Source organism: Bos mutus, chromosome 24 (genome assembly GCF_027580195.1).
Source record: "Bos mutus isolate GX-2022 chromosome 24, NWIPB_WYAK_1.1, whole genome shotgun sequence".
NCBI classification, from domain to species: Eukaryota; Metazoa; Chordata; class Mammalia; order Artiodactyla; family Bovidae; genus Bos; species Bos mutus.
Genome location: NC_091640.1, coordinates 57,876,971 through 57,894,334, shown reverse-complemented (window position 1 = coordinate 57,894,334; position 17,364 = coordinate 57,876,971). Strand labels below are relative to the sequence as shown.

Sequence of the window (17,364 nt, the reverse complement as noted above, 5' to 3'; positions counted from 1 at the left end):
ATAGAGGAAAACAACAGAATGGGAAAGACTAGAGATCTCTTCAAGAAAATCAGAGATACCAAGGGAACATTTCATGCAAAGATGGGCTCGATAAAGGACAGAAGTGGTATGGACCTAACAGAAGCATAAGATATTAAGAAGAGGTGGCAAGAATACACAGAAGAACTGTACAAAAAAGATCTTCATGACCCAGATAATCACGATGGTGTGATCACTCACCTAGAGCCTGACATCCTAGAATGTGAAGTCAAATGGGCCTTAGAAAGCATCACTATGAACAAAGCTAGTGGAGGTGATGGAATTCCAGTTGAGCTATTTCAAATCCTGAAAGATGGTGCTGTGAAAGTGCTGCACTCAAGATGCCAGCAAATTTGGAAAACTCAGCAGTGGCCACAGGACTGGAAAAGGTCAGTTTTCATTCCAATCCCAAAGAAAGGCAATGCCAAAGAATGCTCAAATTACCGCACAATTGCACTCATCTCACACACTAGTAAAGTAATGCTCAAAATTCTCCAAGCCAGGCTTCAGCAATACGTGAACTATGAAATTCCAGATGTTCAAGCTGGTTTTAGAAAAGGCAGAGGAACCAGAGATCAAATTGCCAACATCTGCTGAATCATCGAAAATGCAAGAGAGTTCCAGAAAAACATCTGCTTCTGCTTTATTGACTATGTCAAAGCCTTTGACTGTGTGGATCACAATAAATTGTGGAAAATTCTGAAAGAGGTAGGAATACCAGACCACCTGACCTGCCTCCTGAGAAATCTAAATGCAAGTCAGGAAGCAATAGCTAGAACTGGACATGAACAACAGACTGACTCCAAATAGGAAAAGGAGTATGTCAAGGCTGTATATTGTCACCCTGCTTATTTAACTTATATGCAGAGTACATCATGAGAAATGCTGGGCTGGAAGAAGCACAAGCTGGAATCAAGATTGCCAGGAGAAATATCAATAACCTCAGATATGCAGATGACACCACCCTTATGGCAGAAAGTGAAGAGGAACTAAAAAACCTCTTGATGAAAGTTAAAGAGGAGAGTGAAAACGTTGGCTTAAAGCTCAACATTCAGAAAACTACCATCATGGCATCTGGTCCCATCACTTCATGGCAAATAGATGGGGAAACAGTGGAAACAGTGTCAGACTTTATTTTTGGGACTCCAAAATTACTGCAGATGGTGACTGCAGCCATGAAATTAAAAGACGCTTACTCCTTGGAAGGAAAGTTATGACCAACCTAGATAGCATATTAAAAAGCAGAGACATTACTTTGCCAACAAAGGTTTGTCTAGTCAAGGCTATGGTTTTTCCACTGGTCGTGTATGGATGTGAGAGTTGGACTGTGAAGAAAGCTTAGCGCCGAAGAATTGATGCTTCTGAACTGTGGTGTTGGAGAAGACTCTTGAGAGTCCCTTGGACTGCAAGGAGATCCAACCAGTCCATCCTAAAGGAGATGAGTCCTGGCTGTTCGTTGGAAGGACTAATGCTGAAGCTGAAACTCCAATACTTTGGCCACCTGATGCGAAGAGTTGACTCATTGGAAAAGACCCTGATGCTGGGAGGGATTGGGGGCAGGAGGAGAAGGGGATGACAGAGGATGAGATGGCTGGATGGCATCACCGACTTGATGGTCACAAGTTTGGGTAAACTCTGGGAGTTGGTGATGGACAGGGAGGCCTGGCATGCTGCAATTCAGGGGGTCGCAAAGAGTCGGGCACGACTGAGCAAATGAACTGAACTGAACTGATGACCATAAGATATCTCTTCGTACTTCCCAAACAGTTTTTATCTTTCAGCTATAAAGGTCAGTTACCAGAGTCAATTGACTTGTTCTTAACAAGTAGAATTTTTATGTCCACTCAATCAAAGAGTCTCTTAATATCTTCCTGGGCCTATTCATCTGCAGACAGGAGTAGAAACTGCAACCAAGCTCTTCATTCCATTCATTCATATGTGATGTTCCGTCTTCGTATACTGCCCAACTTCCTTAAGATAAAAGGGGTGACTCACAGCAGGGCCACACAGATGAGGAAGTTCTGTATGGAGATTACCATTCTCGAACATCTTCCGTTTCACCTCCTTGGGGTCCAACTTCCGTGCAAGGCCCTCAATCCAGAACACCTGTGCCTCAGGGCTTCCAGCAGCCGCCCTCTCTTGTAACATCTTATGGAAAAACCCAAACAAACTTTTTGGCCAACCCAATATATGTCTTCTTAATTCCTCAATACCTAAAATTTTGTCTGGCCCATATTAATCATTCATAACTGAAAGACTATTGAGTGAATTTTAATCATAATTGAAATGTCTGGAACCCTGGATGGACGGGGTCAAACATGAACATGGTACCCCAGCTGTGGCAGAGAGAAGGTGAGAAAGCTTTCATTTGGCTTAAAATATTCTTAATCCACATTCATTTTGACCAGTTTTAGTAAAAGGCTACCACAGCATTTATACAATATAATGGTCACCCAAGATTTATAATTCTGTGATAAGGTTGGTTATTTCATAAAGGAAAACATGCATCCAACCAAAGTAACTTCAGCACTAATATTCTACCTCATAGGATTGTTAGAATTAATTTAGGCAATCCATGTAAAAAGTACTTAGCACAGTATGTGCCAAATAATAAGCGCTCAATTGAATTGATCAGTTTTCCTCTGTGAGTTTCATTTGCTTCCTCTGTAAAGAAGGGCCCTTGGACTAGAAAATCTCCAAATTCCTTTCCAGTTCTAAAACTGTGTAATTTGGGAATTACAAAGTTCAGATTCCAGTTATTTGGTTCTTCCTTTACATTTTAATCTCAAACTAGACCGGTGACATCCTCAACCCCTCAGTGAAACTGGGAGGCAAGTGGCAGGGGCAGCTGATATTTCTACAGAGACTGTGAGGTCTAACCTGGCAGGTCTTCTGAATCCCACCTCCAAGACTTACTGGCCTGAGAACTGCAGGTGGTTTTAAAGTTTAAGATTGCTCATTTGAAAATGATGTTCACCGTAACTCAGAGTGTGATTGTGGTCATTGAATCATGGGGTCTGGCACATGGTCAGTGGCCCATAATTTTTTTCTTGCTTGCTTTCCTTTTGGGTTAGACTGACATAATATGTAGCTTCTAACTAAAATGTAATAAATGACTTGCAAAACAGTAAAACAAACAAACAAACACTCAATAAAATTTAGCTCTTATTAAAAAAATGGGAATATTAAAAGAATACTAAGATTAATTTCTCAGTTATGCTTATTTCTAAAACTGTTTTAGCTTTTCCTTAAAAAATTTTTTTGAGGAGCTACTGTTTTGGTAACCTGAAGGTATCCTCTAAAGCTTACTATCACTAGTATTCTAGCTAAAAATTTGTATATTTAATACTCTATCCTTGCTAAGCTATTTCACATCCTAAAAGATGATGCTGTGAAAATGCTGCACTCAATATGCCAGCAAATTTGGAAAACTCAGCAGTGGCCACAGGACTGGAAAAGGTCAGTTTTCATTCCAATCCCAAAGAAATGCAATCCCAAAGAATGTTCAAACTACCGCACAATTGCACTCATCTCACACACTAGCAAACAATGCTCAAACTTCTCCAAGCCAGGCTTCAACAGTACGAGAAATGTGAACTTCCAGATGTTCAAGCTAGATTTAGAAAAGGCAGAGGAACCAGAGATCAAATTGCCAACATCTGCTGGATCAAAGAAAGAGCAAGAAAGCTCCAGAAAAACATCTGCTTCTGCTTTATTGACTATGCCAAAGCCTTTGACTGTGTGGATCACAATAAACTGTGGAAAATTCTGAAAGAGGTAGGAATACCAGACCACCTGACCTGCCTCCTGAGAAATCTAAATGCAGGTCAGGAAGCAAGTTAAACTGGACATGAACAACAGACTGATTCCAAATAGGAAAAGGAGTATGTCAGGGCTGTATATTGTCACCCTGCTTATTTAACTTATATGCAGAGTACATCATGAGAAATGCTGGGCTGGAAGAAGCACAAGCTGGAATCAAGATTGCCAGGAGAAATATCAATAACCTCAGATATGCAGATGACACCACCCTTATGGCAGAAAGTGAAGAGGAACTAAAAAGCCTCTTGATGAAAGTGAAAGAGGAGAGTGAAAACGTTGGCTTAAAGCTCAACATTCAGAAAACTAAGATCATGGCATCTCGTCCTATCACTTCATGGCAAATAGATGGGGAAACAATGGAAACAGTGACAGACTTTATTTTCTTGGGCTCCAAAATTACTGCAGATGGTGATTGCAGCCATGAAATTAAAAGATGCTTACTTCTTGGAAGAAAAGCTATGACCAACCTAGACAGCATATTAAAAAGCAGAGACATTACTTTGCCAACAAAGGTCTGTGCAGTCAAAGCTATGGTTTTTCCAGTAGTCATGTATGGATTTGAGAGTTGGACCATAAAGAGAGCTGAGTGCTGAAGAATTGATGCTTTTGAACTGTGGTGTTGAAGACTCTTCAGAATCCCTTGGACTGCAAAGAGATCAAACCAGTCAATCCTAAAGGAAATCAGTCCTGAATATTCATTGGAAGGCCTGATGCTGAAGATGAAGTTCCAATACTTTGGCCACCTGATGGGAAGAACTGACTCATTGGAAAAGATCCTGATGCTGGGAAAGATTGAAGGCAGGAGGAGAAGGGGACAGCAGAGGATGAGATGGTTGGATGGCATCACCGACTCGATGGACATGAGTTTGAGCAAGCTCCGGGAGTTGGTGATGGACAGGGAGGCCTGGCATGCAGCAATGCATGGGGTTGCAAAGAGTTGGACACGACTGAGCAACTGAACTAAACTAAAAACTAATCCTTGTTAAAATGTCAACAATAATGTTCCAAGTCAACTGTTCCCAGTTCTGGAGGCACAACCTGAAGTCCATGGTGAAATCATAAAAGTAAGGACAATAAGACTGTCTTTTACTCTAAGACTGTCTTTCCTATTTTTAAGTGTCAAAGTGTCCTTTCTTTTACGAAATAATGGTAATTGTGATGATTGCAAAAACAAAAGCTGAAGATGCCTGTCAATCCTCTATTTTGTAAAGTGTTTTTGTACTAGTCCAGGTAATGCCTGAAATAAGGAACCAGTATTGGATTCAACATAAGTATTACCAATTTTTCAAATAATTATAATATGAAATTTATAAAAACAAGGATGCTTTATGTGTAACTTTATGATTCATAAAGGTTATCAAGATCTAAGAAATAAAGATGTCATCTTGTCAAATGCAGCCAAATGATGCTTTAATTAATCTTTATATTGATATGGAGAGAATTAAAAACCATTTAATTCTCCCTCCCACCCAAATGAAGAAAAATCACATTGAAGCAGACGACAACTTCTCTTTCAATACAAAAGGCATTGGAGAAAAACAAGGTGCTCTATCTCTTTTCCTTTTACTGATTTTTCCACATGGGCACCAGCTATCAGCTAAGATGAGGTCTATATATACTCAATATTTCTTTCCTTCCTTTTTTTAGTTACATTCCTGTAAGGCTGTGCTTTGAAGTGGTTTCTACCAGCCCTAATCTGAAATTTCTGATTTAATTAAAAACACTGTTTTCTTACTGAAACAAAAAGACTTTGCTTAAAAAAAAAATCTGTATTTTTTTTTTCAGATAATTATAGATATTTTTATTTGGTACTACCAATGCACCAAGTTGTAATTTCTTTAAGGTTAGTTGAAATGTGGAATTGGAAACCTCTGAACTTTTTTTTTCAATGAACTTTTTATATTGTTTAATGCAGACACATTTGGTTTACCTTGTTCTTTTTAAAATAAAACTATATTTTACTTTTAAAAATACGTAATCAAATAGAACATATTCTACACCGTTCAGGGTACAAACCTTAGTACTGCTTTTACAGTCATTTGCTTCTCTTCTTGGTACATTTATACTTTAGAATCCTTATTCATTAATTCAATAACTACTTATTACTCACCTAAAACAGGCCATTTTTGCCAGGGATTGAGACTACAGCGGCAAACAAAATCCCCCATCCTCCCAGATTTTTCTAGAGAAGAGGGACAGAGGTCTGTGTGTTCATCCGTCCTGTGGTCATAAGTGTTTTGGAGAAAAACAAAGCAAAGCAAGGGGACAGGTAATGCTAGAGTGGATGGAGGAGATGATTTTAAACAGTGTGATCTGAAGAGACCTCACTGAGGTGACCTTTTTTTAAAAAATGTAATCAATGTTATTTGTTTTTAAAATTTTCATTGAAATATAGTTGATTTACAATACTATGCTAGTTTTAGATAAGTGATTCAATTATATGTAATTATACAACTATGTATTCCTTTTTACATTCTCCTCCATTATTATAAGAGACTGAGTATAGTTCCCTGTGCTATACAGTAGGTCCTTGTTGGTTATCTATTTTATATATAGTAGTGTGTATATTTTAATCCCAAACTCCAAATTTACTCCTCCTTCCTTTCCCTTTTGGTAACCATAAGTCTGTTTTCTACATCTGAGAGCCTATTTCTGTTTTGTAAATAAGTTCATTTGAATAATTTTAAATTAAAAACTTTTTTTGTCACTTTAAAACTTCTCATTTTATATTGGGGTATGTTCTTTTCATTTTTTGTTGTGGTTTTTTGGCCACACGTGTGGCCGTGTGGAACCTTAGTTCCCTGACCAGGGATTGAACCTGTGCCCCTCGCATTAGAAGTCTGGAGTCTTAACCACTGGATTACCAGTGGCTTATAGTTCATTAACAATGCTGTGTTTCAGAGGTACAGCAAAGCGATTCAATTATACATAAATATACAAATATATATTTCTTTTTTCTACATTCTCCTCCAATATAGGTTAATATAACATACCGAGTATAGTTCCCTGTGCTATATAAGAGCTCCTTGTAGATTAGCTACTTTCTGTATGATAGTATATATTTAAAGCCCCAAATCCTAATTTATCCTTCCCTCCTTTCTTCTTTGGTAACCGTAAGTTTATTTTCTTTGTCTGTGGGTCTACTTCTGTTTTTGTAAATAAGTTCATTTGTATTATACTTTTTAAGATTCCAGATATAAGTGATATCTGATATCATATGCTATTTGTCATTCTCTGTGAGAAGGTGAGTTTTAAGCAAACACTTGAAGAGATAAAGGCAAACATCTCAGGCTGAGCAAACAGCAAGTCCAAAGGCCCTACAGTTTTCAAGGAAGGGCAAGAAAGCATGTGTGACTAGAGCAGAGCCAGGAAGGAAGATGTTTTTGGGTTGGCCAAAAAATTATTGGGGTTTTTCAGTAACATCTGCCAGAAAAATGCAAACGAACTTTTTGGCCAACTCAAGAGCTAACCGGGAGTTAAACAATGTTTTTACTGAGACAGAGAAGTCAATGGGAAGGCTCTGAAGGAAGGGAGGATGAGACCTGATTTAATGTTTTCAAAGAAGGATTCTTCGTGCTCTGAGAATAGACTGGGGTGGGGAGCAAAGAAGGAGTAGGAGAAGTTAGACGGCTGCTGGAACAGCGCAGATGAGAGGGAACAGTGGCCTGGCCCAGTGTGGTCACAGAGAACCCTGCGTTCCAGACACACACTGGAGGGCTGGCAGAAGGCACGTGCTGACCCAGTGGATGAGGCAGGGAGAGGTGGAGTCAGGAACAACTGCAGGTTTTGGCCTGAGCACCTGGATGGATGTAGCTGCCCTTCGCTGAGATGCAGGAGAGAAAGGTTTACGGCGGAGGGTGTGCTGAGTTCTGGATGCGCTGCATTTAAGATGCCTATCAGTCATTCAAGAGGAGCGCTGCACGGACGACCTGCACTGGGAGATCACCAGTGGAAGTTCAAGGCGAAGACACGGGTTGGAGGTGTGAAGTGAGAGCAGTGAACCTAAATATACATCTGTAAAGCCATGAGACTTAAGGATAACACCAAGGTAGGCAGGGACTAGATGAAGAAGTGCGGATCAAGAGATACAATGCCGGAGCCCTCAGGCATTCCAAAACCCGGAGATGAAGAGGCAGAGACCGAAGAGATAGGCAGGAAATCTGTCATAAAGTGCTCGGGGCAGGATTTTATAGCTGAAAGAGCCCTTTCCATACTTATGGCAAATAAGCAGTGGCTGACTGCCTTCCCTGGTCCACGTCCCACAGCCCCATTTCTAAGCTCCCTTCTTCTTGGGAGTTTACACGGCATTAGAGCCTCCTGAGAGCTCTACCACTTGGGGGCTAGAATGTTCCATGTCTCCCACAGGATTCACTAGCTTGGGCAAGGTGCTCAGAACCTGTGCTTATCTACACTGACAGCAGACGGTGTTCAATATTAGCTGAGTGTGGTGAGAAATGGAATATTTCCAGATGTCACAGTCATCAGCAATTGCAGCCACCAAGGAGGGTGTGCTGGTGAGCCCTGAGGGGACTCAGGAAAGGATACCTGCCATCTAGCAGCCACCAGACTGCAGGAAAGGAAGCTCAGGATGAGGAAAACACAGGACACTGGGCCCAGGCAGCTGAGGTGCATATCAAAGGGATCACTTGGCTGAATCCAGACTCCTGCATCTTCCCATACATCTTGCTGTGGCTGTTTAGTCACCAAGTCATGGGTTCTTCGTGATCCCATGGACTACAGTCTGCCAGGCTCCTCTGTCCATGGGATTTCCCTGGCAAGAATACTAGAGTGGATTGCTGTTTCCTTGTCTAGAGGATCTTCCCAATCCAGGGATCAAACCTGTGTCTCCTGCATTGGCGGGCGGACTCTTTATTGCTGAGCCACCAGGGAAGCCTTCCCATAGATAAGAAAGCGCTAAATTCCATAACTTGGGACATTTGGTTGTCTTTAATTTACAATAATCTTTTCATGTTCATACTGCCTGCCCTTTGTTGCAAAACTTCTATATAAGCTAGCTCCTTCCCTCGTCTCCTGGGAGCAGTTTCTCAGAGCCATCTGAAATGCTGTCTCCCAGACCAGGGTCCTCATCTTGCCTCCAAATATAACATAACTCACAATGCTCACGTTGTGCATTTCTGAAAAGTCAACACTGGACTGGAACTAGGGCTGGGTTTATATTTAAGGCATGCCCATATGTACATGGTTTGGGGAAGCTGAACTATATGCAAGGATTCATCCTGAATCACTAACAACCATCTGGGAACATTCTTCATTCCTGATGGTCAGTTGAGAAAGAACTCTTGTGGCTTATTTATTAAATTCTTATCTGGTCTGAAGCAAGTTGTATAGAGGAAAAAGGTGAAAGAAACAGAACAGGCAACCTTTTGGGGTTCTACGTCTGTGAACCAGCGACTGCGAGGAAAGCACTGCACATCCTCCGGGAACTGCTATCATTTGGACTAGACTCACTGTAGTTCCTGGGTTTGACACTAGAGAGAAATGCCTTTAGGAATTTTTACTATTAAAATCATAGATGCTCTTTTGCCATCGGTATGAAAATAACTTTAAAATGGCTAAACAACAACAATGAAAATAACTCTTTCAGTCTTAAAAAGAAAAAGCATCTATTTCCCAATAGAAAAGCTGTTATTCCCCAGCTTCCCAAGTTCTCAGGGCTAACCTTTTGTTAAGTCAGTTTAATTCTTTTGATCTCAATAGGTATCTGGGCTTAATGTTCTCCAGTTCTCCAACCTTCAGGGTGGCCTCCACTTTCCCCAGCACAACTAACCTACTCTGAGCTAACCTTCACCATCCTGGAAGCCTGGTCTAACTCCATCTGTCTCCAGCAGACTTCCTACTGTGAAATCCCCAGTATCCACAAATTTATGCCCTTTGCAGCTTGTCTCCTCTGGCTGGGCAACTGTCCTCTCTCTACCCTCCCTTCACCAGAGAAGTGGCCTCTGATTTTTCCATTAGTTCTCAAACAAAGTGAATATCATTATGTAACAAAATTTAACTGAAGGCCTGGGCTTCCCAGGTGGCACTAGCAGTAAAGAATCCACCTGCCATGCAGGAGATACAAGAGACAAGGGTTTGTTTCCTTGGTCAGGAAGATCCCCTGGAGGAGGGCATGGCAACCCACTCCAGTGTTCTTGCCTGGAAAATCCCATGGACAGAGGAGCCTGGAGGACTACAGTCCAGAGGATCAGAAAGAGTTGAACATGACTGAAGCAACCTTAGCGCGGATGTAGGCAACTGAAGGCTTGGGGAGGAAAACTGAACACCTGACGTCAGGTCAGTCAGTCAGTCAGTCGCTCAGTCGTGTCTGACTCTTTGCGACCCCATGAATCACAGCACGCCAGGCCTCCCTGTCCATCACCAACTCCCGGAGTTCACTCAGACTCACGTCCATCGAGTCAGTGATGCCATCCAGCCATCCCATCCTCCGTCGTCCCCTTCTCCTCCTGCCCCCAATTCCTCTCAGCATCAGTCTTTCCCAATAAGTCAACTCTTCGCATGAGGTGACCAAAGTACTGGAGTTTCAGCTTTAGCATCATTCCTTCCAAAGAACACCCAGGGCTGATCTCCTTGCAGTCCAAGGGACTCTCAAGAGTCTTCTCCAACACTACAGTTCAAAAGCATCAATTCTTCGGCGCTCAGCTTTCTTCACAGTCCAACTCTTACATCCATACATGACCACTGGAAAAACCATAGCCTTGACTAGATGGACATTTGTTGGCAAAGTAACGTCTCTGCTTGATGTCAGCTAAGCACCACTTTTTGATTCGATCAGTTGTTTCATCGGGGCAGGGCCTTACTGAGGTTCTTCTCTGTCCTTCATAGCCAAATAGAGGAGTGCTCACTTAGGAGAACCCTTTATGCAAGGCTAGAGGCTTCCTTCGGAGAAGGCAATGGCACCCCACTCCAGTACTCTTGCCTGGAAAATCCCATGGACGGAGGAGCCTGGTGGGCTGCAGTCCATGGGGTCGCTAGGAATCGGACACAACTGAGTGACTTCACTTTCACTTTTCACTTTCATGCATTGGAGAAGGAAATGGCAACCCACTCCAGTGTTCTTGCCTGGAGAATCCCAGGGACGGGGGAGCCTGATGGGCTGCCGTCTATGGGGTTGCACAGAGTCGGACACGATTGAAGCGACTTAACAGCAGCAGCAGCAGAATATAGGAGTGGGTAGCCGTTCCCTTCTCGAGGGGATCTTCCCAATCCAGGGATTGAACCCAGGTCTCCTGCATTGTAGGCAGATTCTTTACCAGCTGAGCCACAAAGGAATCCTAAGAATACTGGAGTGGGTAGCCTATCCCTTCTCCAGAGGATCTTTCTGACCCAGGAATTGAACCAGGGTCTCCTGCATTGCAGACAGATTCTTTACCAGCTCAGCTACCAGGGAAGCCGAAGCCTTTATGAGTAGAAGCTAAATGTTTGACATCTTTTTTATCTTCTGAAACTTTCTGCCAAAATTGGGCACTTAAAAAACATAATTTCGCATGGGTTTTTGCGTGAATTTTCCTCTCTCAATTCAGATTTATAGAATGTCTAAGAGAAGTTCTATGTGTGACACATAGAATCTTAACTAACAGTTCCTGTTCTCAAGGAGTTTATAGACATGTACAAATAATTACAGTACAGAAAAAGTTTAGTCATGAGAGGTTAAAAAATTGCTAAGGGATTCAAAGGCAGACCCAAATCATAACAGTGATCTTCCCAAGTGTGCTCTGGGAAACCCTACTGCAGTTCCTAAGACCCTTTTCACAGGATCTCCAAGGTCAAAATTTTTCAATACTACTGAGATTTTATTGATCTTTCTCACTTATTCTCTCAGAAACGCACATTGGAGTGTCCAGTGTTACCTGATCTGTGACAGACTGCATGTCGGAGCTCACAAAAGATGCTGGTTCTCTGGGATTAAGATAAGACATTCAAGAGATTTTCAAAGTGCCAAACAATGCCACTTTCCCTAACATTTTTCGTCTTGGAAAAGTTTGTTTTTCCATAAAAACATGTAATTTCTGTTAACATGCAATAAATTTTCTTTTTAAATATTAAAAAATTCTGAACTTTCATTTCTAATATGGTAAATTAATATCAATCTATGTTTGTTTGCATGTAACATACAGAACCCACTCCATCTTTGGGGTCTTCAATAATTCTTAAGCGTGTAAAGGAGTCTTGAGAGCCTGAAGTTCCAAGAAAACGGTCTTACTTATACTTGAATGTTCACGGTGGAATCAAATGGGTTTGCTGGAGGAAGACGGGGAGTTTAGTTTCAGTCTTTCCCACCATCCTTCTTCTCTCGATCTTCAATTCCTTCATCTCAAACCCTTCACCTTTGCCATCTCTCTACCTGCACGAACCCTACCTAACTTTCCTCGGGTCTTCATCTAGGTCTGCGCATTTGAAGATCTCTGGAATGACCGCCCTAACGTAATGGTCCCCAGACACCTTTCCTGGTATTCTTGGTTAACCCCGATCTCTTTCAGCTCAAGAGGAGGAGAGTAGGAAAAGGGTATGGACGACCGGAGTCCAACCTAGAACCTCTGTGCGTCCAGAGTCTCCGCCTGGAAGGCAACTCAGGTTCCCCCACCCCTTCCCATTGGCGGCCCCTGCACCACTCGCGCGGCCCCGAGGCTCCCCAGCCCTCCATCGCCGCGTCCGCCCCAGCCCGCGGCGCCCCCGCCCCAGCCCGCCTCACGTGACCCCGCCACCCCCCGGGGTCCCGGGGCCGCACCTGAGCCGGAGGCGCCCCCGACTCCCCGCCACCTCGGCCAGCCTCCTCCATCCCCGGCCCTCGGGCGCTCGGTCCAAGCTCCCGCTGAGCCTCCGTAGCAGCGGCTCCGGAAGGCGGTTGAGGGTCGCGCCGGCTGCCGCGGGGAGCGGCGGCCCCGAGGGCGCGGCCGTCGGCGGAGACGAGGTCAGGGGCGGCGGGGCCTGCAGCAGCTCCCCGCACAGCGACAGGTCCCGCGCCGGCGATCCCAAGCCGGCCGCGGCTCCCGCCGGCCGCATCGCGCGCCTTCCGCTCGCCGCAGCGCTGCGGAGGCAGGGGCGGAAGGACGAGGCGGAGGGCGCTGAGCGGAGCTCTGAGGAGGAAGCGCCGCTGCCCGCCCCGCTGAGACCGGTTTGCCTGAGGGAGCCCGACGAGCCAGCGGCGCCCGCCGCTCCGGGGGCGGGGCCGCCCACTGCGCGCGTGCGCGCACCTCCCCTGCCCTCCGCACCGCCTCCCTGCACCGCCTCCTCAGCGCCGTCGCCGCGGAGGCGCGCCCTTCAAACGCCGGGGAGGTGGAGTCGGGGCTGGGCTGGAAGGGCCGGGTCGTGGCAGGTGGAGGAGGAAGCGGCGGAGGAACCACGCCTGGGCGGCTCTACTACGACGAGGAAGCCTGCGGCGTAGGGGCTTCCCAAGGCTACCGGAGGAGGAATGCTTCACGTCAAGGAGCGAGCGCGCGGCTTTCCGTCGCCCGGCCGGCTGCTCTCCAGAGGCGCGCTCGGCTGACTCAGTGACACCGGCGCCCGGGCTGGGCCACCTCAGCGAAGGCGTCCTCGTTTTCGGCTTAGATGTGTATGGCAATGCTGAGGGAAGTAGGGCTAGAGATCCAGACAGATACTTAATGGAAATTGTCTGAAATCTCTGCCTAGACTTAAAAAAAACAAAAAACAACCTGGGCTGTGGTGTATTTAGTTAGATCTTGGAAATGATTTTTAGCAGGAATCATCTGGTTTCCTCCGAGTCAGACTGCCACCCACAAACGTCCCAAATCAAAGCAGGCAACTTTGGATGCCCTTCCCTGGAAGGCTCCAGAATAGATGAAATGACAAACGTAGCGGGTACCTGCACGCGCTTTCCCTCACTTCCAGGCCATTGCCCCATTGAAAACTAGAGAGTAGTTTGGGACAAAAGCGAGCCCGCAACTTAATGAAGTGTGACTAGCCAGGTAGCTCCCAGACAGTAGGCTTCCTGGTCTAATTTCTTGTGGTATTAACTCTTGCATCACACGGGACAGCAGGATTTCCCGTAGCAGTAATTTGGACACCCAGGTTCTACTTTGTCAGCGTGGTTGCTCCATACCGTCTCCATCGTATTCTGTTGTCAGTATGCAGTGATTTTTTAAAAGTCAGAGTAGGTTCAGAGTTCAGAATGAGGTATAACGACTAAGCTACAACCTTTGAATCCAAGAAGACATTCTGGATTCTAGTTTTATGACTTTTAATAAGTTACTTAATTCACCTCATCTGCTAAAATGGAAATGAAAGTATAATAGTGTATGTCTCACTCTTTGCCCAAACCCAGGTATACAAGGCGTGATCAGGGAAGCTGGAAGAAAATACAAGGAGCAATAGGAGCTGCAGACATGTTTTATTTGCAGTGGCTGACCCGGCCAGAAGCCAGACATGGACAGTTCCCCGGGCTGTTTCAAGTGGTGCTTATGTAAGTCTACAGAACAAAGGTGGCATGTGGCCAAGCAAGTACATCATGATGCCCGTGGGCATTGCTATAAATGATGCCAGCTGTTACATAACCATGCCAAGTCATGTTTACAGAACATGGGAGAAGAGCGAGAGGATGTGGGCAAGAGAGCCTGACCATCACCATCTTGGCTAATTGCTGTTTCTCTACAGTATATATAGAGTTGTTACCACAATTAAAGGAGTTGATGTATGTAAATCAGTTAACTCTGCTTAGCATGTTGTCGTTGTTCAGTTGCTAATTCGTGTCTGACTCTTTGCGACCCCATGGACTCAGCACACCAGGCTTTCCTGTCCTTCACTATCTCCCAGAGTTGACTCAAACTCATGTCCATTGAGTCAGTAGTAGATTATAAATGCTGGCTGTTGTTCTTACAAGTGCAAATGCTTGTGTCATACTCAGTTAGACATGGTAAACTTTTTCCAGTTACTTCTAGTGTCTTCTGGTTTTGTCCTCAAACAGTGAAAAAATATTAGAGTGTATTACTTGCAGGTACCAATTATGGAAATCAATTCTTTGGTCTTTATTGATCTCATCATTATTGGTTTAGTCCTCTGGCTTTTAAACTTGAGATTCAAGGGAGTTTTTAAAAGTGTGCCACATGCAAGTGTTTGCTTGTGCACCTGCATATTCATTACCCTGTGAATAACCTGGCCAATCTGATTGAGTATATTTTATCCAATACACCCAGCTGGGTACTGATAATGTCTGTAACCTCCCACCCCCTCCCCTGCTTCTCCTCTCTGCCCCAAGACAAGTGCCTCCCTCGTTTCACTCTAGTCAGGGCCCTGTTTTTCACCTAACAAGTTTATATCCTAGGCATTCACCCCATCCATCATCCTCCAACCTGTACCTTGGACTAACATTACATTTTATAACTGATCTTTTCCACCTCCCAATCAAATGTTAATATTTTTTCATGTAATTTCACTCCTAGGGTTCTCTTATGGGGCATGGTGGTACAGTAGAAAAGAATGTGACCTTTAGAGTTAGCCCTGAATTTGAATTTTGATGCTGCCAGTCATGAACGGTGTGACTTCAGGCAAATTACTTAACCTCTCAGCTTCAGTTTCCACATTTGTAAAGAGTGGAAGATAATAGTACTTGTTTCAAACAATTGTTATGAGAATTAAATGAGAAATAATATGTATGCGTAGAAAGTGTCTAGGAGAAGTAGATGCAGTTTTATAGTGCTCTTAAAGTTGCCACGTTAATTTTGGGAAAAACATAGTAAACAGTAATTCAACTGCCTTTTCTGTATCCGCCATTGTATTTCTATAAAGACAGGAGAAAAACAGAGCGGGGATCTGACTTTTCAGTGCCTCTTGGACATTCACGCATGTTTACAGATGATGTACTTGGCAGCTCTTCCTCGGTGGTGGAAAGTGACTCAGGGCTTTGTGAATCCAGACAATTTGCAGGAAGCCTGTGGTTTCATTCTATAGAAATCCATTGATGTCATCTTTGAAACACAGATCTGGAAGATGACATAATTTTTTTTCCTTTATACAATTTGACTAGGGAGTGTACTCTAGCCAAAAATGCCAGAATGCCATCATTTTATATCTGGACAGATTTTCAAAAGGTCCTGGGATCCATATATGACAGGAAAGGAGACTTAACTGGCTTCCTCATCTCTGGCTTTATTCCATGCCCAGCACCCTTTGTGACCTCTGACTCATCCTCTGAGTTAAGTCCATGCAGTCTACCCTCTGACACAAGTTTCTCCACTTTCCTTGCAGCCCCTTCTTGCCACCATCTCCTAAAGGATTGGGGGGATTTTCCCATTTCAGTTTCAGCTTTGGGATAGCAGCTAAGTATGCGTTAATATTCCATAGCCTTCCTTCATGATGAAACATCCATGCCAGAGACTACATTCACTTGTCTACATTCATTCATTCACGAATATTTATTCAGTACCTGCCTTGTGCCATGTTCTGGCCCAAATACTGTTAAAGGATGGTTTTCATTTTGTTTTGTTTTTATTAAGCCTGCATTTTTTAAAATAGAGCGGTATTAGATTTACAGCAAAACTGAGAGGAAGGTGCAAAGAAATCTTATGTATCTTCTGTCCTCACATATACATAGCCTCCCTCATTCTCAATATGGCCCATGAGCATGGTACACTTGTTACAACTGAGGAACCTACACTGACATGTAATAATCAGTCCGTAGTTTACATTAGGGTTCAGTCCTGGTGTTATATATTCTGTGGGTTTAGACAAATGTACAATGATATATTTGCACCATTATGGTGTCATACGGAGTATTTTTTACTGTCCTAAAAATCCTCTCTGCTCTGCTTATTCATCCCTTCTCCCTCCCAACCCTTTGTAATCGCTGGTCTTTATTCTGTCTCCATTATTTTGCCCTTTTTCAGAATAGTCCATATAGTTGGAATCATACAGCCTTTTCAGATTGGCTTCTTTCACTTAATATGTATTTAAGGTTCCTTCGTGTCTTTTCATGGCTTGGTAGCTCATTTCTTTTTAGTGCTAAATAATGTTCTGTCATCTAGATGTACCACAGTTTGTTTATTCATTCACTTACTGAAGGTCATTTTGGTTGTGTCTAAGTTTCGACAACTGTGAATAAAACTTCTGTAAAGATCTCCGTGTAGGTTTCATGTGGACGAAAGTTTCCAACTCCTCTAAGTACCAAGGAGAGTGATTGCTGGACCATTGGGTAAGAGTGTGTTTAGTTTTGGAAGAAACTCCAGACCATCTCCCAAAGTGGCTAGACCCTTTTGCAACCCCGCCCGCAATGAGTGAGGGCTCCTGTTGCCGCATAAAACCTGGCCAACACTTGGTGTTCGGGTGTTTCAGATTTTGGATGGGTTTTTTTAAAAAAATAAGAAACTTAAAACCATGACTCTCAACAAATGTGCAATGAACACAAGTCAAAGATTTTATTCAACACATTGGTGAATGAAGGAAACAATGTATAAACTCAGCAGGGGTTGAAATGTATTAGCTTAATAGACGCAAAGCCGCTTCTTCCACAGTGGAGGGGGGAGATCCATTGAACCTTCCCCGACAGAATTTATC

The 17,364-nt window shown here is 43.6% G+C and overlaps 1 protein-coding gene and 1 pseudogene across 2 annotated transcripts in view; both read right to left on the bottom strand.

Annotated features, from left to right (window-relative positions):
- Positions 1 to 13,021, bottom strand: part of MALT1 (MALT1 paracaspase) — a 69,909-nt gene extending 56,888 nt beyond the window's left edge. For both annotated transcript variants that reach the window (XM_070361964.1, XM_070361965.1), the window contains exon 1: positions 12,587 to 13,021. In XM_070361964.1, the coding sequence (XP_070218065.1) occupies positions 12,587 to 12,861 (275 nt within the window). In that variant the 5' untranslated portion in view covers positions 12,862 to 13,021. The remainder of the gene's footprint in view (positions 1 to 12,586) is intronic.
- Positions 614 to 10,176, bottom strand: LOC138985448 (mitochondrial import receptor subunit TOM5 homolog; annotated as a pseudogene).
- Positions 13,022 to 17,364: the final 4,343 nt, after the last annotated feature.